A 26,310-nucleotide genomic window follows, 5' to 3' on the forward strand; every position below is an offset into this window, starting at 1 on the left:
GCAAGTGAACTTTACATATACAAACGTTTCTCGCCAAAAGACTTTATTATAAAATATGATACCAAACGCGCATACGTGCATGCAAAGTTGTACCACAGGACGAGAGCTCAAAACTCTCGCTATATAGTTATTGGTGTGGCTGTTTTCCACATCAATTTTTGCTTTCCTTCCAAGGTTGAGAATTTTCCCGTCTGGTACTCATTTTTTTCAGGGTATCTGCAAGATTTTCTTTTGTCTTTCCCCTTTCTCCACATTTCAAAGGCATCTGAAATAGAAGAGAATGTGACTTAAAACATACAAATATTTCCCACCAATTAACAGACTTAGAATATTATTCCAAAAGAACATGATCGTAACAACTTAGTTAGAAGCTACTTAGACTTATACAATACCTTCGATGACTTAAACTTAAACAATATCTCCGAATTTTACATGTACTTGTACTTGATGTACCAAAACCGGCACAATCAAAACCAACTATAGCGAGACACGTTTTTTCACTTGAACTTCCATACTCTCATTGCGCGATTTCTCAGAAAGAATATTTTCTTTCACATGTAAATCTGCATGTAGCTGTCCCTGAACCGGAACGATTCAAAATCGATCGTAGCGAAATTTGCTTTCATCTTCACGTTTGAAAAAGTACTGTTGACGTCTAATCAAGTCAACGGCCAAATATGCAACAAAAGGTTTCAACCGTTTAAAATCTGTCTAATTCTGTACCTAAAATTCCTTACACACTCGTAAACTTGGGTTTGTTGAATGCCTTGATATGAACGAGATAATATTACGTATAGCAAATATATAAACAATACGACTTACCCAAGTTTGCCCATCGCGTTCAGAAGATTCATTCGATAGCGTGCATGATGTCCTTGAAAACCATCTTCTCAAACTTTGAAGCTGCTCGCTGTTGAAGCCTAAGGGAAACAAAAAGTAATAAAAACAAGTTAATCTTATCCGACTGTTTCTGTTAACTTTCCGTATAAATTAAAATATAAGGCAAGAATAAACGCAAATAAGATGCAAATTGTGCCGTTCTTCCGTTCTGCGATAAACACATCACGCTTTTTTTCATAACAAGGCAATAAGCTATTTTTTTAAATACATATATACATATATTTTCCAATTCGCAAATAATCAGCTCCCCTTTAACCTTTTTTACGACCAATAGCGATTATTAAAATTAGATTTTATTACCTCAGAACGCTGCGATAACTGTAAACATGACAAATTTATAATTATTTGCTTGTTCAACGTTTTAATACTTCAAAGCTGAGGATCATAAATTTTACGTTTGTATCTTTAACGAAATAAAATTTCCCCCCAAAACAAAGACAAAAAGAATTAATCACCAAAGTATTACATTGTGTGCGCTGTTTAGGTACGTCACGCTGACCATTAGTGCGCGCCACTCGTATGGTTATGTAGTCAAGTTTTCCGCGCCAAATTATATCAAGTCGAGTTGGCGCAGTGGTTTGGTGCGCGCCTCTCGCTCCGGGATTAGACCGAGTCGCGAGTTCGAGTCCCGGTCCTGGCGAATAGAAGTTCTTTTTTTTCCTTTTTAAAACCAGAAATTAATTGACCAAACCTTCCTCGTGTACCAATTTTTAAAAAATCAATTTTACAGTGCAAAATCCGATCGCTTACATTGAAGGAAAAAGAGCAAAGAACTTATCGTAAAATGTAATTTGCTTTCAACCATTAAAAAACCGATACTTTTTACACGGATGGAAAAGGACTCCAATATGACTTCTCCTGGCCAAACGAACTTGCTTCATGGTTCCAAAACTTTTATAGCTCGATAAATTCGATATTCTTATACTAAATACGCAGCAAAGTTCAGCCAATGTCGCAATGTTGGTCTCATGACCGGTTTCGTTATTCTCAGTAGTGAAATTTCTCTGCCGTTTTGCAACTTGAATTATGTAGCGGTAAAGTTAATAAAAAATCTCAAAAAAGCTTTCAAGGTTGGTTCACGCTTCCTACAAAATCAATAAAATGGCGGTTCCGCCGCCAAAAATCACTCGTGCGCGAATCCCGCCAGCCACACAAGTTACGGATGGTTCTGAGGTTGTAAAACAGAACATTGTACTCCGGTCCACACAGTAGCACTGATATGTTATTTTGAAAATTCTCAAACTAAATTGCAATTTCAACCAACACTGACCAAATCGGATCCCGATCGCTGTTACAACCAAACCAAACGTCGTTGAAGTATAATGAACGTAGTACCCACATGTACGCATATTGGACCTATTCGTAGCCATTTAAGATACTTACGGGGCTCACCTGTATTGCAGCGAAACCAATTATTATCACGTTTAACATCTTTGTTAAGTTGAACAACTTTGGTTTTTAAAGCTGTGGAGGGTAAGAACATTATTTGAACAGTGTTTCCTTTTCATTTAGCGCGTTGGTACTAACGCTAGCTCAATTCAATCAATTTGTATCATGCTGATGCAGACAGTCTAACCTCAAAACCAGGCAAGATTCTATTTTGAACTGTTTTGATGTGAAAACCACGGTATGTTAAGGACACAGAAACACAGGGGCCGGAGAAAAAATATACTTGGAGAACCCAACTGCTTTGCAGGTCAGTTCTCACACCCATCTCTCTGCATTTCTCTCTGACAAAATTTCTCGCCAACAAAAATATCATTCTAACAGCACAAGATTTGTAACAAGACAATTTACAGCATCTTCGGATAATGCAAAGACGCCAACCAACCAAACAATTTTCTCACAACCATTGTGCAAGTACTTTAAAGTAATGTTTTCTTTTAGATGTAACAACCCGTTTCTGGCATAGGGTTAGGGGCTTATAAGGGAGAGACCCCTGGGTTTGCCAGCCAGTACAACTTTGGCTGAGTGACCCATCTTTCAAGGAGCAGGTCTCTTGCTACCCTCATGTGACATCATATCTCGAAATCTGACTCAAACCTGCATTGGTAATTAGTGTGACATCTCTCATAATTATTTACCGAGAGTTTTTTCCATTAAAACAGCAAGCAGGTGACCGTTTTACGTCCCATTAACTGATTCTGGCTACAGAATTTTGTCACAGATTTTAAATCCGGGTAAACTTGGGTTAGTTAAACGTGCTGATTGAGGTAACATTCAGCACAGCTGATCAAATAATCAAATCCACAGTAAATGTTAGCAACATAACTTACTTGAGTTTGTCTCTCGTGTTAACGAAAAATGTGAGAGAAACTTTTTCAACAGTGTAAATGATGCTTTGGAAAGTCACCTTCTTGAACATTTGAAACCAGCCACCGTTGATACCTGAAAGAAAAAGATAAGAACCTTTATTTAAGTGTCAAAAACAAAAGTGTTTTACCTTCATTCCACTTCCCTATCAAATTTCGTACTAGTTGTCGTCTTATAATAAAAGACGAGGACTAAACACAAATAAGATGCAAATTGTTTAACGTAAACACATCTACTATAATTGTTTGTGTTACACTACAGCAATTTAACTGACAACAATAAACTGATTTTAAATAAACAGTTCTGAAGTGCGAACTAATAATCAATGCCACTTTGACTTTTCTACGACCGTCACTAATAAAATTTGCCTAAATTCATTACACAATTACAAATATATAACTGTCTTTGCCATGATTTACATACATGTACTTCAAAGCTGGGTTCATAAGTTTATTATCCCAAGATAGCCTTGTGCAAAAAGAAAAACATTTGAAATATGCAGTATGATGTGTGCTGTGATCGAATAGCTGTATTTTTAAGTTACCTGACTCGATGATTGGCTGTCAGGTATACAATGCATTCTGATTGAATACTGTAGCCAATCGTTTTGCGGATACCCTAACTGATTTTTTGTTTTTTGTAATGCTTTTATGAGCATGGTAAAATTTCTTGCAGAGTTGCATCCAAAACAGAACATTGCGTGCAGATCCACAGGACAGATTACACTTTCGATGAATGGTAACCCCAAATTTGGATCTCTAATTACCCCTCACTTCTTTTCTCATTCTATTCCCACTTTATCTTTTTTATTTTATTCACTTTTTCCTAACTCTATATTTTCCTATTTATTAATAATAATAATAAAAAAAACATTTGTAACTATTGATAGACTGGCCTGCCTAGACTAGCGCTAGCTATCCATGGGCCAGTCCAACTGTAAAATGTACATTAAGAAATAAAAAATGATTGATTGAATTATAACCAAACTGAACATAGGTAAAGGGTAAGTACTTAAGGCTAGTTCCATATGTATGCCTAAACAAAAATCTATTTCAAGACAATCCGAAGTTTCCAAATGAGACTACCTGTATTCTGGTGAAATGGATGAAAGATTGTCATGTTCAACATCCTTGGCCGTAAGGTTGAATACCTTTGGTCTTAAAATCCTGTGGAGGTTAAACATTTTATTTGAAGAATATTAATTAATCAATAAATTGTTAATATTAATGATAATAAATTCTCATAAATTCTAATCATTATTTAATTAGTAATTTTCTCCTCAGTTTGCAGGTCAGCACCAGCCATTTATTTGCCAGAAAATAACTAATAAGTAATCAAAACAGTGAATAAAATTAATTTAATACTTGGCAAAATCCTACTCAAAATAGTACATATACTAAGTAAGCTGAGTAGTCACATAAATTTTCAAATTTATCTGGGTTGTAAAACTGAAGTCAGAAAAAAATAAATAGGTAAGTTAATTAAATTTTAAGAAAAGAGAAAACTAAAACTTTCTCAAGATCAGTTTCAATAAAGCAGAAAGTTGAAATTCAAATCAGAGCAACAATCTATTAGACATCTTTGAACTTTTCTTTTGTAGTATCAGTTTCTTTTACACACAGGGAAACAAAGGCACCAGACAAAGGCAATATGAAATCAACTCCTACGCAGGTCAGTTCTTACACCAATCTCTTGTGGAGTTCAAGATCAATTTTGTCTTGTACTCGCAATTTGAATATTAGACCAGTCTATGCTTCACAGATCAAGAAACTCAGAAAGAGATTTTTTGGTGGAACCAGCTACCTTGTGGGACAGTTCTTACACCCGTCTCCTGTACAAAGCTCAAGATCCATTCAGCGCATGCAGGAAGTCCTATTGTTCCTAAACATGTTTTTTTTATCTTGCACTGGCAATTTGGATATGGGACCAGTCTATGCTTCACAGATCAAGAAACTCAGAAAGAGATTTTTGGTGGAACCAGCTCCCTTGTGGGCCAGTTCTTACACCCATCTCCCACACAAAGCTCAAGATCCATTCAGTCATGAAGACAGTGCTGGTTCTGAAACAAGTTCTAATTTTTCACATTTTTTGTGGCACCAAGTCTATGCTTCACAGATCAAGAAACTCAGGAAGAGATTTTTGGTGGAACCGGCTCCCTTGTGGGCCAGTTCTTACACCCATCTCCTGTACAAAGTTCAAGATCCATTCTGCATATGAAGACAGTCCAATTGCTCCTAAACAAGTTTTTTCCTCTTGTGCTTGCAATTTGGAATGTGGGACCAGTCAATGCTTCACAGATCAAGAAACTCAGGAAGAGATTTTTGGTGGAACCAGCTCCTTTGTGGGCCAGTTCTTACACCCATCTCCTGTACAAAGCTCAAGATCCATTCAGCCCATGAACACAGTCCAATTGTTCCTAAACAAGTTTCTTTTTTTTATCTTCTACCAGCAATTTGGATTTGGGACCAGTCTAAGCTTCACAGATCAACAAACTCAGGACGGGATTTTTGGTGGAACCAGCTCCCTTGACCTTGTGGGCCAGTTCTTACACCCATCTCCTGTACAAAGTTCAAGATCCATTCAGCGCTTGCAGACAGTCTAATTGTTCCTGAACAGGTTTTCTTAAAATCTTGCACTGGCAATTTGGATGGGGGACCAGTCTATGCTTCACAGATCAAGAAACTGTGGTAGAGTTTTCGGTGGAACTGACCATATCCATATTTGTGTGACCTTACACTCTTTTATAAAATTGTCTTGGATTGATGGATAAATCAAATTTTCCTTGCCCCCCTAATTTTATTACTTAACTTGAAATAGTAAACAATAATTTATTAAAATAGTCTCTGTCAGAAAAATTGGAATTAAATTTTCTCAATCAGTTAAAACAAATTGTCACAGGACCAGGCCATATTTATTCTGGGTTTGACAACTTCACAATAATTTACACATAAAGGCTGCAGCAGTGTAGCGTTTTGTGATATACAGGATGAAGTTGGGCAAATACTTAACTGAATGCAATTCTGTGTTTCTTGGTATCTAGTCACACAGAACATTATCACTTGAGCTCTTTTCTCCTGATGGAGGAAAACAAACGAAAGATACTTATAAACTACATGTAAATAATATTTAATTATCCCAAAGGAATATATGTAATTGTAGACAGCACACGCCTTACAGGCTTAACATGCTTAACCCACCAACTGTTAAACTCACCACCAATTCATGAGCTTGGGAAAGGTGCCTTGGGAAAGGTGGAGCCAAGCAAGATATGAGCCTCAAGCAGCCCATGCAGGTATCCATGGCAACACTGCTAGTGGCAACCACCAGGCACTGTAATACTGACAGAATCAGTGGAGATACTTATTACCCACACATGTATATTTACTGTCAGCTGTGAAAGGAGGGAGGCAGGGTGAAAAAGCATGCTACAAACATGAATGGCACTCAAAGCAAACTGCATGTTTGTCCACAGCTTGCAAGCAATACGCTTATGTCCTGCAAAATCCTGTATGAGACCCCACAGAGCATGCCCCCCCCTGAAAGGCTGCTGACCAGCACTAGTTCAAGTCAAATGTTGCCTAAATTACATTTAGACACATAGTGTATCACTTGACCAATATATTTACAATAAATTATGAAAATATCCTCAAGGGAACTGTGTTTAGTTTAAAAACATTACATGTAACTACTCAAGTGAAGTCCTAATTCAGAAACAAGTGGTGACGTAGACCTTCTACATGCAAAGTGAGAGCCTTTAATAATGTGTATGAATGCAAGAGAAGTGATTTCACCTAAATTGAAACATTTTAAGACATCACGATTTCTACTGGCTACAAGAGCTTTGTGGGTCTAGGGGAAGAAGAGGTCAATATCCTAAATACATGTGGCCAGTAATTCCATGTGATCTAACTCAACAGTCTGGGCTCAGGCAAAAAAAAACAAACAAATTGAATTCCAGCTTCCCCTTGGGACAAGTAGCACTCAAATTTTGCTTGCCCTGGGCAAGTACTTGTCTCGTAAGATCAGACAGCACTTTTTGGGAGCCCTGAATAGTGCGAGTGTGCATCCGAGACTCACTGTGTGTAAAATAATGTTATCACCAATAAGCAGAATTTTGCCACTAATTTTAAGCAAGAAAAATAGTCTAAAAATCCTTGTTTATAATACAAAAATGGTGAATAATACCAAAAGACGTTCAAAAACTTTCTATTGCTATGAATTTCCTAGCCCCAAAACAGATTAAAAAACATTGAAAATAAGGATTAAAATGTACTTTGATTTAATTTTGCTTTGATTTATAATTTAAAATTGCTCATTTGCTCTCCATCCCTGTCACCAAGGGTTCATAATTGAAGGCTTTTGTGCAAAAAGGGCAAACATAGCTTTTTGGGCCGATTATCTTTTTTGCAGGATCGAGCTAATTTTTGGCAGACTTGTTTGTTTTGACATGAAAAGCATCGTTGCATAATTGTTTTTGTTGATTTGTGCTTCTTTGTTGAGAAAAAACATATGCAAAAAAACTCAGTTTTCCAAGCGGCATCTTTTGGAGCAGCTGCTTTAATGTCTTAATGTCTTTTAATGCTTTAATGTCTTTAATGTCTTTAATGTCTTTCCACGTACAGGCTAACCTTCAACATTTTGGTTATTTCTCAATGAGAGGTTTACATATTCTTGTGTAACAGCCTCACGAAAAAGCCCGTTTAGTTTACTACAGTATTACACTCAAAAGTTTGTTCCCTCTTGCACACGTCTTCCGCTATCTTTGTTTTTATCTCTTACTCAGTCGATCACAATGTCATGTTTGCGTCATGTGATAGCTTCGTCCCCAGTCTAAGCTGACAGGAGTATCTCACTTTGGAGACAATTTGATTGGCTCAAGAGAGGATCAAGATTCACAGAGGATGTTTGAAGAAGAAAAAGCCCAAGTTACCGCTACACAAAACACACTGGTTTTGAGTACAGTTCACGCTCTGGCAAGACGTCAAAACCATCTTACCTGAAGCAAGTGTTTGCAAGATTTGCTTGAAGTAAATTCTTTTCACAGGTATTGGTGTTTCATAACGACGCTGAACAGAAAGACCAGTCAGAACTTGTTTCTAGTGGCTGAGAGCTAAGTAAAACTTCTCCTCTAGTTGAATTCTTGAACGTGATGGAATACTATCAAGCAAGAAAGACTGTGCTTGACCACATTTCAAAAACCTGAGGAGAGAGTTCAAAATACTACATGTGGCGGAGTATTTTTGATGAACTTCAAGGCAGCTCTTGAACAATCAGTTTCCACAGGTTAGGTTACAAGAAAGTGAAAGGTCTCTGGTTTTAAGGAATGCAGTACAAGGTAACTTAGACTATCGTCGATCGGGGAACCTCTTGTTAAACGGAAGGGCGATGTAAGCAGCGCCGTAGACTAGTCAGTATGAGGCAAACCAAGCGGCTTTTGCCTCAGTCATTTTTTTTTCTCGTTTTTGTTGTTTCTCTGTTGAAAGGGGAAATTAAAACACTGGTAAATGCCAAGGGAAAGAATTTAACCATGGACTTTGCCTCAGTCATAATTTTTCTCTGGCTACGGTCCTGGTGAGGCAAACCCAAGGAACGCACAGTAAAGACAAGGGAGCACAGTAAAAAACGCTAAATGGAATACCTAAAGGAAAGGAAGACGAACTGTATAAATGGAACGCAAAATGAAACACAGAAGAGAAGGGCTAAAGAGCAGAGCTTAAGAGGCAAATTTTAAGGGAAATATATCATGTATTTAAGATACTGACAAAGAAACTAATAGCACCTTTTCGTGTCACAGTTTTTAATCGTATACTCATTTCATTTTTGTAAAATATATTTCTTAACTTTGTTCCTATCTGGTATAAAATGGCAATACTATTTTTCGCTATATTACAGCCACTTCAATCTAACCATCAACTTAAAAATTACTTAGTTGCAACAGAATAGCACAAAACAAACAAGAAATGACTTGTTTCTAAAGCACAGTGTGGTTCCAGTCAAACGTCACTAGATTTGCTCTGTTCTAGATTTACTACCTCTTCTGTTTTCCTGCGCTTACTATCAATGACTGATAACACGTTTTCCCGCATATTATCATCAGTGACTGATAACACGTTTTCCCGTGCTTTAACATCAGTGACTGACAACATATTTTCCCACGCTTACCATCAGTGACTGATAACATGTTTTCCCGCACTTACCATCAGTGACTGATAACACGTTTTCCCACGCTTGCAGTCGATTACACCTTGTTCCAGCACTTGCTATCAGTTCAATGTTTTCCCGTGCTTGTAACTTTTATTAACTTTGCCGTTAACAATAAAACCACTTAAATTTAAAATACACACTGATATCGATTAATACAACTGAGGAGCGTTTCAACGAGAGGTATTGAAAGTAAACAACATTACTTGACCGAGATTGTATCCTTCATCAGTGAACGAGACTGATAAAATTTATGCTTTCAGTAGGTGCCACAGTGTCTGAGCAGTTTCCTGGGTTTTTTGTTCAATTTGACAAGTTTTAATGCCACTTACTCAGGAGAGTTTCGGCTGCGGGTATGAACATTTTGGTCTCTTTGATGGAGACAATTAAAGGATGAAATAAACGCACTAATGTAGTCTGGAAACAACAGATGATATTTCTTGAACCAAGTTAGGCATAATTCCAAAAGACACGTAAACCCAGTAACATCCTTGTATCGTGCTAACGATGTTAGAACGCATACGTATGACTTATTAGGGTTCTACCACAAGGAAAAGTGCTCAACCTTAGTGTGTGATCTTGCATGAAATGTATCTTCCACCTGATATATGTAGTTGACACTAACGCTTATTAATCGGTGCATGCGTTTAGAGCAAATATTGGTTTTGTTCTTAAGAGAAAAGTACCACAAAAAGAGCAAGGGGCTTTCTGAAACAAATATATAGCTTTTTGAAGTAATCAAAGAAGTAAGGTAGGTACATGTACCACCCATTTTACGTAATGCTCACAAGTACCTACCCCATTCTAACCCCCCCTGCTGTGAGCCTAATTAATTAATTGAAATTAATTAATTAAACAAACATTAAAGTTTACAGCTTATGGCCATAGTGCCTCATTGCCATAGTGCTTTAATAATAATAATAATAATAATAATAATAATAATACAGTGGAACCTTGATTTAATGAAGTCGCTGGGGACCGGCCAAATTTGTTTGTTAAATCGAGGGTTTGTAATATCGAAAACCTCGATATAACAAATTTGAGGGGAAACAACCAAAATGTTCGTTATATCGAGGTCATAGTTGATAATTGATTTGTAACACAGGTGACTTCTGTCATGCAATTCAATGCAATTTTCGTCACCCAGAAGTGCCACATTGTGAGATGCAATTCATTAAGCATGGTGGCTTTCAGTATCAATTATTTTCACTTTTGAGCAGACGCGCAGCTTTTGTTCACAAAAGAATGACACTTTCAGAGTAGTGATTTAAAAATGTTACAACATAGAGGTTATACAGAAAATTGTCTATGCAAACAAGGAAACGGGCCTTAGTGTTATGTTGCACAACCCAACATTTCCGGAATTCAAAGAAGATGGAGCAGAAGTTAATTGATGTCGAAATAATATAGTGCCAATGTCTATGACATATAATAAGCCGTTGACTGAAAGGTTGCTGTCTCTTTACCATAAGGATTACAAGGATTTGTTGACTGTTGATCTTTTCAGCATTTATCTTTTGTCGCATGTTGACACTGTAATTCATTATGTCGAGGTAGATTTCACGTTTGGGCTTCCGGATTATGTTCGTTATATCGAAGAATTTGTTATATTGAGGTTCGTTATACCGAGGTTCTATTCCATACATTTTACTGTAACTTTGGCCAGGACCTAGAATATCGTTCGTTATATCGAGGTTTGTTAAATCGAGGTTCCACTGTAACAATAACAGGACAACGGGAGCAAGGCTGAGCGAGTCGAGCGACTCCTGACGACGACGATGTCAACCCCCAAACCATCCCAATAGTGAACTCTGCACTAAAAAGAACTCCACCCCCGTTATTTTTACGCCCCGGTTCAGCCTCGTAATCATGTTTTCAGGAGTCGCTTGACTCGCTCCTGTCATCCTGTTTTTGAGTTACTTTTTTGATAAAAAAAATACCTCTTAGTCAGCGCGTCAGGGTATGCTATGGACGGGTCAATGGCTGAGTGAGTGAGTGAGAGATGTATGTATGTCACACCAATCAGATATTTTTAATTTATCATTTGTTTTTCACAAGGGATAAATTCAATTAGAGCTAACGAATTGTCACCACTTGTTCCGACGAGATGTTTGCTATCTTTAGTTACAAATGGTAACTTAACACTTTTGTTTTTTATATGGGAGTAAATTCAGTTAGAGCTGACAAGTTATCGGCTATTGTTCCCAGGAAATTCAACGTAAAAGAAGCTTTCATTTCTAGACGGTTTTTACATCTCTGCAGTAGTAGTTTAATGTTTTTATTTGATGGGCATTTTATGACATTCTTTTTATGGTAAAATTATGAAAACTGTTCAAATGTTCTTTGAAGACTGCGTGGCACCAAGTTAAAGTGCAATTTAATTAAATTAGGCTTTCAACGTGTCAGAGAGGTTTATTTTCTCTTTCTTTCAATTTTCGGTGAAGTAGTGTTGTTGTGTTGTGTTGTGTAAAAAGGGTAAACTTATGACTTGTATAAAATGCGAAAAGTTCTCTTAACTTGAGTATTTTTGAGCAAAAATTACTCTTGGGGGTTGGAAGGGCTATGTGACTGGTGCGTGAGGCATGCATGTGCGCATGTCACACAAATCACAGTGTGGGTTATATCAAAGAACGAATCAACTTGCCTGTTAGAAAATGAGATGATATCTATATTAAATCTGGAGATATGTCAGATTGCTGTAGTTTGCTCAGTGAAATATTTTATCAATGGCTTACTATTTAGTTATCTCAGGGTTCTCCCGAAAATTTGAATTAGAGGGAGAATAACTTTGAGTAGGCGGCGGACAATGCCAATAAAAAGACGTGGAGTGGTTTTGTCGGAGCCACGTGGAGTGGGGGGAGGGGGGGGCAACTGCAACTTTTTATTGGGGGGTCTGGGAGACTCCCCGGGAAAATTTTGAAATTGGGGCTCTAAAAAGTGCATTTCAGTGTATTTTAAGCAATCATGGTTTTGTTCTTTTCTCAAAGAAAAGCAATTTCACCAAGAAAAACATACATGTAATATGTGTTAGTTGAACTGGTTAATCATCGTCATCCATATCTAATTCGAAAAAAGTATCAAAAACGTCAAAAACGTTCTCATTTTGTGGTCATCACGCGTGTCAACAGATGAGAAAGCCAAACGAGAAAAGAGTTTTGCTGGCATTGAAGGCGCTAGATTGAGGTTTGACATTTATTTTGTTACAAGACAAGTTTTGAGTGGCTTTAACACAGTGCTAGGGGTGGAATTCACTGAACGTGACGAAACTTGTGATTGGTAACTGTTGCAAACGGAAGCCTGTAATACTGTGAAGTTTCCTGCGGATTTAAGCTCAGAATTTTTTCTGATTAAGCGTGCGGGCCATCATCAACATTTTGAACATTTGCGGTAGTTTTGGTTTTTCGTTCATGATTTCAAAAGTGATAAAATTAATACAATCAAACTTAAACTTGGCATATTTTGCAAATGTTTCGCTTTATAATGAAGCCTTGAAATAGTGCATGTATTTATTCATACTTCCCTGCTCAATAAGCTCGCCTGTTTTATATCCCACTTTCAATATTTACACAAACATCTTACAGCTGCCTAGTTTAAAGATTGTGTAAGATCGTGCAAAAGTTTGTTTCTTTTGTTGAAAGAAATCTTTGCAGTTATTTGTTTTCGAAAATCCTCCATGTGCGAGCCAAGCACTGGGTTGCATGTCATTGTGTTTAAAGAACTAATTAAATTACGCATACATTCATTGGAGACAAAAGAACTAATTTTAATTATATTTTTGAAAGGAAACAACTTATGACCTTCGTTTGAGCCATCTCTATTTTCTTTTCAATTTATCCCACGTACTGAACAGCAATTGCTGGGATTTTCGCTTCATTATCAGAGCAAAAACTGAGCTTTAACTTAATCCCAGCTGTCAAATACTTCAGTGCTGCTGTCACGGCTCAGTGCCCACGTCACATTTTTGGTGGCAATTCTCACGGCCCGAATGATTTCAGATTTCTTTGATCTTACCGCCATAAGAGTTGTATTTTTTAATCGCTACGTATTTGTTGAGAAAACTAGACATATTGTTTTAAATGCTTAATTTTATAGACGGATAGGCTCACATTGTTACAAATAATTTTTTTTCCATAATTTATTTACTATGAGTAGCCAGCGCGCCAAGGACGACTAGACGGCGAATTTCACTGGTTGCCGGAGCTTACGGAGAACTCTGGTATCTTACCATTACTCATGTAACATCGCATGTACATCATAAATTCCCAGTCTCTTTCTTGCTGTACATCGCAACCAAAAAAACTTGTCAAATTAACCCAATCATTACTGTAAACAGTTCCATGAATGCTGCTATCTCCGAGACTTCACAAAAAAAATAACTCTGTAACCAAGACTGAAGAGTTTTCATAAAGTGTGTGTGTGTGTTGTTGTTGTTGACTACGATGCTGAGATCAAAACATGACTACAATCATGGACAAAAGTGTTGACACATTTGAGCAAAACAAATGCTTTCTATCAGTGTCCTTCCATAATTTCAAAAAACATCTTTTTTGTCGATACCCAAACCCCCCTCTCCCCTTTTCAATGTTGCAATACGCTCCATGGACACTGTAACGTGGTTACAACATTGGAAAGGAGAGAGGGGGTCGAAATGTGAAATTGGAGATTGAAAAATACACCTGTTCAACGAAACAGGTCTTTTTCAGGGAGTGTCTCAACTGCTTTTGTCCATGATTGTAGCCTATCACTGACTTTCAACCCATCAATTAGGTCCCAGTTAAGATGTAGCGAATAAAATACAAATGGTCACTAAAAATTTCAATCCATCTGTCAGCATGGATGTTGAGATCAAAACATGATTTGTCAATAAAATTTAGAATCATTTGTCAGTTGTCAGTATGGATATTGAGATCAAAACGTGATTTGTGAGTTAAAGTTTGGAATGATCTGTCAGTGATGTCAATAACGATGTCAAGATTGAAGCACGATTTGTCAGTGCAAATTTGAAGCTAAACCTGTTGTTGTTGAGATAAAAAAAAGTGGTTTGTCAGCAAAAATTTCAAATCAGCTGTCAGTTATCAGGGAAGATGTTGAGATAAAAATGTGGTCAGTTAGTTAAAATTTGGAGCCATCTGTCTCATGCCAATAATTTTCTCTTTACAATTTCAATACTTTGTTGACCAGACAAGAGATGGGAATTAAGAAAATCACCAACTCACACCTCCGAAATATTGCAACAAGTGGAGAGGATTCATATGTTGAGCCTGGGCACTTCAAGCCCTGTTCAGTTAGCCTGCATAGCAAAAGTTCCAGTACAAAGAGCTTTCCTGCATTCTGGCTACGCACAAATTGGAGAGAGAGAGAGTAAAATGCTCCACAAAGCAGGGGGTGGTGGGGTGAGCAAGGGAACACTTGCCTGCAAACCCCTCAATTTTAAAAAACCCATTCACCCACAAAAAGGGCTCCTGATTGGCATGGCATGGTATTGTTGATTGAAAAGTATCAAATTTGCTTGAATGATAACAGGAATAACTTGTGTGTACCTTGCACAATGCCATGGAGGAAGATTTGTTAAATCGTGATAACCTCAGCAAAGATATATTAGACTTGAATTCATAAAAATTGACATCGAAAATCAATCTACTCAGTCGATATCAAACGCTGATTGCTATTGATCGATATCTGCAATTGATACAGAAATTTTTTTATCGATTGCTATCAACTGACAAAAATCGCTAACAATCGACAATTCCATCAGGAAATTGATTGTTAATGACTGAAAAAAAATATAACTAATTGAAATCACTAGAACACTCTGTTGTTTATTTTGCTTCATCTAAATGCCAATGCTTCTCTAGCCTGAGCTTCTTTTGGTGTCATAAACAAGCAAAGAAAGAGGTGAAGCCCAAAATGTCTTTGTCTGTTAGTTGTTTCTGCTATTGTTATTTTGTTAATGATTGTAAACAATTCAGAGGCTATGAAGATAAAATGACTCAATAAAACCATTACGGACTAATTTTAATGTCCTTATAAACAAAAATAATTTCCGATAACAATTAATAACAATCAAAAGCAGTAGATGAATCAATTGTTATTACTAGTAGTAATCAGAGATTATGAGAGTGTGTTCGACGCTCTCACTTAAATATATAATTATACATCGTAAATAAATGATTTCACTAGCTGACTTTCAACCTTTGTCTATTGCTAAAATCAACATTTTTCAGCAGCAACCGAGGTTTTACAGTCAGATATGGATAGTGTCAAAGTCCATGCTAGTGAAGAGGTCACAATTTGTTGATACATTGCGTGACGCTGCCAGTTTCTGTAGTCTCTCAAGTTTCATAGAATATTTAAATTAAGTACATTATTCTAAGCTAGCATTTCCAGTCATGCGTTTGTTTCGCGACTAATTCGAGTATTTCCCCTGATGAATAAAGTAGTCGTATGGATCTTACCTTCAGAGTATTTTTCCACCGATTCCAAACAATGAAATTTCGACCAGATAAAGACTGAGCTATCTGTCGTGACTGGAACTAATCAACAAATGCAATCAAAATGTAGCTGTTCCCACGGTTATCATCCCAAAGCCAAGTCGTGTTAATAAACAAGGACAATTCCCTCAGATTGCGATAAATACTGCTGTCGAAGCGTTTAAATTCGCCAAAATCTAACGCTGAGAGCACATAATAGCGAGGCGTATGGCGACTGAATGGAAAGAAGTCAAAAAAAGATCCATCGGAAAGACGAGCTCACATGGCCTGCTCACATACTCACATGTTTGCCACATGTCTTATCACATGTCTCAGCATTAAACGGTACCAGTTTCCTGGCCGTGACATGCCCCTGAAAAAATCAAGCAGGGTGGCCATTTTGATGTCCTTACAGGAATGTGGTTTTTTTCAGCCTAGAACCGTGCACAGGGAGACCAACTCTGAAAAGCCACAGGTCAAAATTAGGTTTGCGTTCCACTTCGTCGAACGCAACAATATTGGCAATCAATAACAAAAACAATTCAACTCAATTCAACCTCACAACCTCTTACTTTCACCCCTCCTCTGTTCCCACACCCATGCATTTCTTCACCCGTTTCACTCCTTACACACATATTGTACCGATTTTTATAGTTACTTTTGTTTACCAGTACATGAGCTTTGCAATGTCCAGGGTAGCTAAGACATTGTCAATGGTCATCGCTTCTGTATACTTTGCGTACAGTTTATTCAAGTAGTATGTAAAATGTTCTCGACCGTTTAAGTATTTAAAAGTAGCATTAAAACATAAGCTTAAAGTTTTCGTTACATCATTATGTAAGCTTACATACCGCGGATGGCCAAAGACGACACTTTGCATCCTCAGGTCGCTTGCTGTTTCTGGCACTTGAATAGGTGAGCGAATTTCCCTCGAGAAGGTTCCAACATCAAAGGTTTGTGTCTGGAGCACGTTCGGGAACATATCTTGAAACTTAGCCACGCATTACGCAAAGTTTCCAAGCACCTCGTGCGAACAGGGTAAGAATAACGAAGGATATCAAGAAGAATATCAAGTTGAGTCCTAGGGCCACCTGTCTTTCTTAGCCGGCGGGGACTTGGCACGAGGAAAGGGTAGCTCTGTAAACTGCGATCGCTTTTTCCGAATTCTTCTGTTTCGCGCTCGCCGAAAATTTTATCCGTCCTCGCCGGGAGCCTGTTCGCAAGCTATGCAGACAGCAAGGGAAAAGTCAAATCAAAATACTACCCCGTTGTTTTATTTGTTGGAAAAAAACAACGACCTCCATCGTATCCCAATCAATATTTAAACTCTCACTAACCAAGGCAGTGGCTGGAGTGGGGTGGGTGGGGTGGGGCTCCCCTAACAAAGTGCTGAAACTCACCTACCACCTTAGTGCAGGGTTGTATACCAAGATACTCTGCAGCCACTTTTCTACAATAAGCCCTAATACACTCGCCAAACCAATTTTTTTTTCTAGAGGGGGAGGAGGGGGGTGGAGCTGATGAGGAGTCTTTTCAAATTCTTTTGGCACCTGGAATCATCAGTCATCAGGACTTAGCTAGAAACAAGGAAGTGGAGTCAGCAGGCTTTCCAAAGATTTTTGTTTCAAAACAATCAAAACCTCTGCCACATTTATGTTGAAAACTCCTCTCCCCTCCCCTCATCTATAGAAATCATTTCTACTTCGAATGGGCCATATTCATATTCTCGGAACTAGAACTAGCTTGCAACTGAGGCTAATGCAGGGAGTCTTTTCAAATGTAAACGACATTTATTGCGTTTTAATGATATTCCTCTGCACAAGCCTCCATTTCAAGCTAGTTCCAGTCCAACACCGAGAATACGAATATGGCCTATTTCAGTATTTTTAGTAATCATTTGCAATCAGACAGATTTATCCTGTTTCGATAGACATTTTATATTTGAAAAAGAAACTGAAAGTGCTAAACAACTTCATGGATTGGAAAATTTATCAGTTCTGTTGTATCATAAGGGAGCTCTGGCATTATGGTTAGTACACTACTGGGTGTTGGATTTGGCAGCCTGGGTTCTAGCCTTGGTTAGAGTCATTGCATCATCTGGAGTCATTGTGCCAGGTTATTGGACAAGACACTACTATCACAGTGTTGTCTTCATCCAGGGCCAGGGTTAGTAATAGCTTTGATTAGCAGTGTTGTGAAGTTGCTTTCTGCAATGATCACAAGTACTCTGTAGTACACAGTTTTTCATCAAAGCATCAAGAAGAGAGGAAGGGAAGGAAGGAGGGAGGAAGGAACCAAGGGAGAAAGGAAGAAAAAAAGAAATGGATGGAGGAAGGAGGAGGTGACATTAATGAATACTTGCAAAGACAGTTATTACTCACTATAGTAGCATATCTTGTTTTTCATCACAAATGTCGAAAAATCTGTCATTACTTCTGGATAAACTCTCATTATTTCTGCATAATAGATACATAGTCCCCCTATCCCCACCCCTTCTAAAATACACCTTCACTGCTTTGTGAGACCTAAGCTTTTTACATTTACCTGTAAGCTCCTTGGGGGAGTTAAGAGTGGAAATATGGTTATTAAACCCTCAGTGATGCAAGAAAATTAAGCAGGAGCTTTGTGCTTCATGTTACTCTCTCATAGTAAAACAATACGCATAATTTTCACTAAGAAATTCAAAATCTTTTTACATTATTTTTCGTGATTGTAATCTGTCATCTAAAATCAATTTGATATTTACCATGGTAGTTGACCATGGTGACTCAGTGCTTTGCAGTTTGTGTCTTCAATAACCTAAAGGCATGGAGATGGCCTCATGGAAAGGGCTTTTTGTTCCTGCTGGTGGTTCAACAACCTCATGACCTTAGAGAAACTGAGGGCTGGCTGACCAGTCATATACATGGTCCAGAAGAATGGATGAGCAAGCTATGAACTTAGATTACACATTTATTACCATAGAATACTTGGCATACAAATGAAATAATAAATTTTCAATTGCAATTAATGCCTGCTGTATAAAGCCCTATAAAGCTACAACTTGCGGTATCAATGCTGAGCTCTGCTTGCGAGGTAAAAATACACTGTAAACAATACTATGGGAAAAATTTGGCTTTGTGAAACAAAGCTGCTTTAATTCCAACCTTATAAAAACATAAACCGTTACAATCAAAGACAAATCTGTCTCTCAAAGGTGAGGGCAGAAAATGGACATCACATATGCCTTGTATACAACATCAAATCAAACCTTAGATCAAAATCAAACCTTAGATGGGGGGGGGGGGGGGGGGCAGCATAATTTAACATCAGCTACCCTAAACACTTTACCCAAACCCTCATGGTTAAAACATGCCAAGAATGTATACAAACAAGAGCGAAGATGTTCACTTTACTCTGAGTAAAAGAAAAGGGCAGGCAATTGCATAAAACTCTTTTATTTGTAAATCAAATAAATTCCTTTTTGGTGTTTTAAACCCTCCCCCCCCCCCCCCCCACTCCTGGTAGAATTGAGTGGGTTGGTCAAAACCCATGCTAAGTGCAAAATTTGTCAGCATTTTTAAAAGGCCCCTTAGAGGTTGTTGTAATCTGATTAGTGTTTTTGTTTGCTAGAATAATTAGACCTCATTTGCAATAATTGTTGTCCTCTTCCCCTTACCAAAGGAGCATGGATGTAGATATACAATAATACAAGACATCAGACGGAGTTGGGGGGGGGGGGGGCAAGCCTCCTGGGATTCTCCCCCAGATCTACCACTGCATACATTTAGAAAAAGATCACACAAAAAACACTTATTAGAAAAACAAAAACTGCAAAGATAACAAAAAGTTTTCTCATTGCATCGGTCATCATAGCGTTCCCCAATTTAGCCGCTTCACCCTTAACGTTTTGTCGTGGAAACTCTTGATCAGGAATCTCGCAGCCAAGAAATTCACACAATGGTTTCCAACCTTGTTTCACGTTGAAAATCAGCAACTTTTCTTTTGGAATAACGGCTTGTACCCTCTCGTTGTGCTCCCGATATTTCTTCTTGTAGAGGACCGTGGATTCAGGTCTCAAAGTTCCGTAAGCGGCCATGTCTATGTCATCAAAGAAAGGCACGTCTAAGCCTTGAGTAAATGGTATTATATACCTCAAAATCATCCTCCCAAAAAATCCACCCCCACGAAGCAACGCAAGTTGGGCTACCCAGCTCTTGAGCCAGACGTCCTCGTTATCTCGAACGGAGAGGATTACTTTTGCATCAGGAAACGTTTGGTGGATTTCATCGTACCAAATTGCGGCTGGAAGATCGGTAACTGCGTCGACATCTTTGTACATAGACAAGAAATCAGGTGTCTTTCCCCGGCGATAAATAGCGACCCACTCATCATGATGGATATTTACATGTTCCAGGAAGTCAAAGACTGAAAATCCAAGGACTCGCAAGGCTTTTGCGATGGATTTCGTACCAGTTTTGCTTAATCCTGCACAGATAACTTTCATGTTTTTTGATACTACGATTATCAGTTGAGTAAGGCGGGACGAAAGGTCACAAGTTTTAACTTAAAAATCTTGTTGTTGTCACGAGCAACTGGCTCCGTATCCATTGGTAACTTGTCGGCCTTTGACGTCATTGGCAGCAAAGCGCGCGAAATTGTAGGCGACGCGACAGGCGACCAACGGCCGTTGATATTGTTACCAATGGAAACGAGGTAAGTTGCCCGTGACAACACCATAATTTTAAGGCCCTCGTGCCTTAAGGGCCCATTAACCGATCTTTTCGAGCCGTTGCTAGGGAAAATTCATTCTCATATAACCTCGTCATTTTTAGTTACCTCAGAGTTATTTCATGTGTTTTAACTTTTTCTTGATCAGCAACACTAGTGATGACGTCATCAGGCCACTCCCATGGTCATGTGACTCATACAGAAAAAATGCAAAGGCTCCCAGGCAAATTACCTTCTCGGGATTTTTTTCATTGATTTAATATTTTAATTTAAATCGTCATTACGCTATGCATCGATTTTGTTTCATTTCTAAAAGGTCAGATTTTGAAAGCATTTCAAAATATTGAAAAGTTCGTAATTTTCTGAAAAAAGCATGATTTCGAAAAAGAAATGCATAGCTATGTTGCCAACGTTGGCTTTAATCGAAATTGGTCGAAAAAGGCTGGATTTAAGGAAAAACCGCGTTTCCTTTAGCATTTAAAGAAACCGGAAGTGCGCCCGATATCTATTGGAAATTACCCTATCAGCGCGTGCGCAAGTTACATTACTAGCGCACTTCGGCAAGATAAAACAAAGCCACACGGAGTTAGTTTTTCTCTTTTTATTGCTCTTGTTTTTCTGTCTTTTTCTTATTTTGTCTCTGCTTATACAATTTTAATTTGCATTTTGTGAAACACAAAGAAAAACATCTATAATGTAAGCGAATTTGGAAGTTGTTGAGTTGTTTTTATAGATTGTTTGTCAGACGCCCCTATATGTCAGATGCCCCTATATGTCAGACGCCCCTATTTGTCAGATGCCCCTATATGTCAGATGCCCCTATATGTCAGATGCCCCTATATGTCAGATGCCCCTATATGTCAGATGCCCCTATATGTCAGATGCCCCTATATGTCAGATGCCCCTATATGTCAGACGCCCCTATTTGTCAGATGCCCCTATATGTCAGATGCCCCTATATGTCATGTGCCCCTATATGTCAGACGCCCCTATATGTCAGATGCCCCTATATGTCAGATGCCCCTATATGTCAGATGCCCCTATATGTCAGATGCCCCTATTTGTCATGTACCCCTATATGTCAGGTGCGTGAAGTATACAAGAGAAATGCCGAAACATTAATATATGCTGTTTGCCGTAAATGGGAATTATTAATATCTCCAATCTTACCTCTCTAAATACGTGCACGTAAAACAAAACTTGAGAGCCAGGCATAAGAGACGGTTAATTTATATCTGTTTACACTTCAACCACGCGTATTTTGATGGCAGTTGAGCGTGACACGGAGTTACGATCGCGTTTGTAGAAAAATATATAACTATCTCAAGTTATTTAACCTTTTTAGAAGTTAGAGCATTAGGAAAAGTGCTTAATTGTAAATGCTCCAGGGGCACCCAACGGATGGTTTCGGTAAATTATCTGTTCGGAAGTCCTTTAATCCCCTCGGATTTTCTGAAGAGAATTGCCACCTTGAACTTTCGTGATATGAGAAATTTAATGTCTGTTGTTTTCGGATCGTAAAAAAATGCTGTTTTGGGTACCGAAAAAAGGTCAGCTATCATTTTCGGAAAGGCGATAAGACCTAAGGTTTTCGGGGAATGGACAAAAAAGCCCTAATAAATTCGACAATACCCAAGTTCCCCTAGAATAACCGAACAGATAAAATTTTTTTAGCGCAACCTAAAATTAACCTGCAGAGCTTTAAAAGTACTCCAGATAGCCTAAAACAGCGTTTAAAAGCATTTGAGAGAAAACGGTCGTTGGGTGCCCCTGATGCTCCTTTTTTCAATACAGATAATCAGTAGCCTAGATAGCGAAAATAAGCTCCAGATTATTTCCGGCCGCCATATTGGTTGACCACGAAAGTATTCCAACACGGCGTTTCCATACTGTGAGCTCCGTAATTTCGTGCGAAACAGTTATACGAATGTCTTAAGTCTGGGAAAACGCAAAGACCTAACACTAAGAAAAATAATGATCTTCTTTATCTATTTCTTGACTTTATCCACTGGTACTGTATTGGTGTTGTATTTATTTTTTTATTGCGAGACATTGAGAACGATCAGTATTGTATTTTTCCCGTCATAGATACAATGCAGATTCCTTCGCAATAACGGCTGCGAAAGAGACTACGAGATAAATTAATCAATTTTGAAAACATGAAGCATTTATGAATTCACCAAAACCTAACAGCCCAGATCCGCGCGTGGCTTAAGTTATTTGGATCAATTCTGTAACAATTTCCGAAACAGATCGCCCCATTCAAATTAAAGTTTACTGAACTTGAGTCGCAATACGTGTAGGAGACTTCAGCCATTTATAGATCTCTTAAGAATTACGAAATCCTGAAAAATGCTCCACATTATTCATACTGAGACTTAGAAAATTTGTGGATCTAGTGAATCTAGATTTCTTGACACCTCCATTCTTCGAACCTCAGCTCAGCAAACCGATTTATTATTAGTCTTTTCCTTCCTCTAATAGTCGCTACTGACTAGAAGTCAAAAGCTGTCATTTTAACACAAACCATTTATTGGTAGTGTGACACATTAACCATGCAGAGGTAATGATAAACTTTTGGTATTTTGATATAGCGCCCCTATATGTCAGACGCCCCTATTTGTCAGGTAGCGTTACCAACCCTAGTGTGGCAATCTTCTCCTTAAGTTCAATTGCTTCAGCCTATTTTTCAATGTTCGTACATACATCGTAATGCCATAAAACTTAGCTAAAAATTCAGTAATGACTTCATACGTATATCCTCTTGAAAAGTAATATGAAATTATGCTTTCCTCCTCTGGATTATAGCTTATTGAACCTGAAGAAGCCATTTCAGATCAAATCCACCACATGAATGGTACAAAAATGGCGCCTTTCAGTGACGTTGACCAGAGCTAGTCCCAGATTCCGGTCGCTTTCAGCATCAGGGTTAGTTACCAGTACTTTGAAATTTTATTGTGTTTCAATTAATTTTGTTGTGTTTTAGTTTGCGTTTGTGTATCAGAAAATTTATTGTGCTTCGAAAAAGATTGTTGTGTATCAGGAAATTTCGTTGTGTTCTGAGAAAGATTGTGGTGTTCTCGAAAAGATTGTTGTGTTCTCCAAAAGATTGTTGTGTTCTCTAAAAGATCGTTGTGTTCTCCAAAAGATTGTTGTGTTCTCCAAAAGATTGTTGTGTTTCAGAAGAGAAATTGAATTGTGTTTTGCCCCTATGGGCCACCGTACTCATTCGCCGTCTTCTTTTTAAAACTTCTTCGACAGTTTCCCTGAACGAACACTGAACGAAGATATACTTCTCACGGCATATGTTTTTGCCTGGCTACTTGAAGAGTAGAGTAGAGCAATTTTATTCAGATCTCCCGGGGCTATTGATAACAGGCGATAATAAGAGGACGTCAAGATGAAAAATCCTACACCGAAAAATCACTCGGCCGTGAAAGGGCAAACTCTTGGGCTTAGGCGGTAGTCCCTCCTTTCGCGCGCTCCTAGTACCCAGGATTTCGCGCGGCCATTTTTTTCTCACGAATTCTTTCGCGTCACGCACGACGGACTAAGCGAAGCGAAAGAGGGACTACTCGTAGTCTACTTTAAAAGTATTTCATGTACGAACCCCTGACAAAAAATTGACAAATTGGAAGATGAAAGTAATCTGTGCTGGATTGAGCAAAACCGGTACTAAGTCCCTAGCAAGAGCCTTACGGATACTTGGATATAAAATCTACGATTTTCCAGAACACATGGACTTGCACCTTGACGAATGGATCGATATGTTCTGCGGCGATGGAAGGTTGGCTGACTTCGCTTCCATGTACGCAGATGTGGATGGCGTGACGGATCTACCAGCAGCGTTTTGGTTCGAGGAAATACTCGCTTGTTTTCCAGAAGCGAAGGTAATCTTGAATGTGCGGGACAATGACGATGTCTGGGTGCAAAGCTGGGCGAAGCATCTCCATATGACGCGAGATTTAGGACTCATGTCGAAAATAGCTTATCTGTTTTGCCCAAAACCTCGCAAGCTGCTGGATTGCTACAATGCGGAAGATACGGCCGTCTATGGGAGTGTGAACCCCGATTCACAGTTCTTGTTCAAGAAGAGGTATAACGAACACAACGAGAGAGTGAAAGCGGTTGTACCAGCTTCAAAATTACTCGTTTTCAACGTCAAACAAGGGTGGGGTCCCTTGTGTGACTTTCTTGGAGTCGAAGTTCCTCCGGTGGAGTTTCCTCGCGAAAACATGGGTGGGTCGGGTGGATTCGGATCTATTACCGTGTACGGTGAAGAACTGAAGCATAAAGCCAAGTACTTTATCCTTCCATTGTTGCTGATTTTGTTAAGCGTCGTTACCTATTCATTTTACGGACGCCTACGGTAACAGAGAGGGAGTACTCCTTCATCGTGAGTCACATATGATGCTACGGAAGTGCTGCGACCTTCACTAAAATTAGGAAAATCATCGTGTTAGCAGTAAAAAAAATAGAATTAACATCGCGTGCATTATGCAGTTCTAAAATGATATCCAGGCCAACCTCAAGGAAGGTAATTTGAGATCCCGAGGGGGAGGGAGTGTCTTAAGTTTGTAAATATAAGAATCAAGCAAAACTAGAGTTTCCAGAGGGGTGAGTAGGGAGGAAGGGGTAAAATCGAGAAACCTTGCATGGGAGAGGTATGAATATTATCTGAAGAAACCCAATCATATATCAAAATCACAACTTAGGTTAGTTATTGTCACAGTGGCTGCTGATTTAAAAGTGGGAGGACTTCTGAAGGGGCGGGGGGGGGGGGGAACTTGGTGCATGTTTGGATTTAGCAGTGCCACTGAGTGCTTGAAACACTGATACTGTTAAGGACAAAAATTCATCCATTAAAATTTACTGGTGTTCCCCAGTTCACAGTGAATCAATATTTTGAGATGAGTGCAGACTAACAGCATAATTGGGGGTGGGGGAGGGGGGGGGGGGGGTTCAGGCTACCGTTTTTTGTAGCAGATACCTGATCTAAATAAGTCAGTGTAAAATGCATACTAATAAAATGAAGACTGCAATTCAGGGGCATAATGTAGACTGTACAGTTTTCAGGGGTATAATGTGTTACCATTTCCATTATTGAGAGCTTACTGTTAGAACAAGCTGACCTGAGCATCATATATGGGTTATTGACCAGGCTTGTTCAGTCAAGATGCCTGGATATTGGCCAAGTACTTTTTCCGTGTTTATCTATTACATGGAAAAAGAACCCTATTTTCTTGCCGGACACAGCTAGTAATCCTGAGCAGGCAAGAAGCCATCTTGTCTGCTAGGGTAGCCAATCACAGCTGCAAAGGATTTGGTTTATCTTGCCTAGTCATGTAATAGACATAGGTTTACCTAAGTGATATTCAGGCTAACTGGAGCACTTTTCAGGCTAAGCAGAGAGCAGAATTTCACTCTCGACAGTCCACAGTCTGCAGTCTGTGTTTTACATTGACTAGATTCAAAGGGCCAAAAATCCATTCTTACCAGTACAGAGAGAGCCTACCATAGCTTCAGATCACCTCCTTTACACACCTCAGCATCTGCCACCACATTACAAGAAACCTACCACTGTGCATTTCCAGAAAATATCCAATGTACTCACCCCATGGAAGGTCATATTTGGAAATTCTGAGGGAGGAGGGAGGCCTCAAGCCACAAATTTCAAAGGAAGGTATAAAGCTTATGTGGAATGCATCAGGCTGGA

At 38.7% G+C, this 26,310-nt stretch overlaps 3 protein-coding genes and 1 long non-coding RNA gene across 4 annotated transcripts; 1 reads left to right on the forward strand and 3 right to left on the reverse strand.

The window, feature by feature from the left end:
* Window positions 1-26: 26 nt before the first annotated feature.
* LOC149097495 (uncharacterized) lies at window positions 27-8,186 on the reverse strand. The gene is made up of 7 exons (XM_089279433.1): window positions 6,427-8,186; window positions 6,223-6,287; window positions 4,299-4,379; window positions 3,254-3,288; window positions 2,284-2,364; window positions 823-920; window positions 27-265 (listed from the first exon to the last, which is right to left on the reverse strand). Exons 1-7 carry the CDS (start codon window positions 6,511-6,513, stop codon window positions 152-154), a joined length of 561 nt encoding a protein of 186 aa, XP_089135559.1. The 5' UTR covers window positions 6,514-8,186; the 3' UTR covers window positions 27-151.
* Window positions 8,187-8,208: 22 nt separating this feature from the next.
* LOC110066885 (uncharacterized) lies at window positions 8,209-17,211 on the reverse strand. The gene is made up of 2 exons (XR_002298636.2): window positions 16,736-17,211; window positions 8,209-8,412 (listed from the first exon to the last, which is right to left on the reverse strand). It is a non-coding gene; the product is annotated as an uncharacterized LOC110066885 (long non-coding RNA).
* A 1,772-nt stretch (window positions 17,212-18,983) lies between these two features.
* LOC110066886 (uncharacterized) lies at window positions 18,984-20,438 on the reverse strand. The gene has a single exon (XM_020774140.2). The coding sequence runs from the start codon at window positions 20,368-20,370 to the stop codon at window positions 19,651-19,653; it is 720 nt and encodes a 239-aa protein (XP_020629799.1). The 5' UTR covers window positions 20,371-20,438; the 3' UTR covers window positions 18,984-19,650.
* A 3,590-nt stretch (window positions 20,439-24,028) lies between these two features.
* Window positions 24,029-25,045, forward strand: LOC110066887 (uncharacterized). The gene has a single exon (XM_020774141.2). The coding sequence runs from the start codon at window positions 24,233-24,235 to the stop codon at window positions 24,965-24,967; it is 735 nt and encodes a 244-aa protein (XP_020629800.1). The 5' UTR covers window positions 24,029-24,232; the 3' UTR covers window positions 24,968-25,045.
* Window positions 25,046-26,310: the final 1,265 nt, after the last annotated feature.

Source organism: Orbicella faveolata, unplaced genomic scaffold, assembly GCF_042242905.1.
Source record: "Orbicella faveolata isolate gen_17 unplaced genomic scaffold, um_ofav_v1 contig_47, whole genome shotgun sequence".
In the NCBI taxonomy this organism is placed as follows: domain Eukaryota; kingdom Metazoa; phylum Cnidaria; class Anthozoa; order Scleractinia; family Merulinidae; genus Orbicella; species Orbicella faveolata.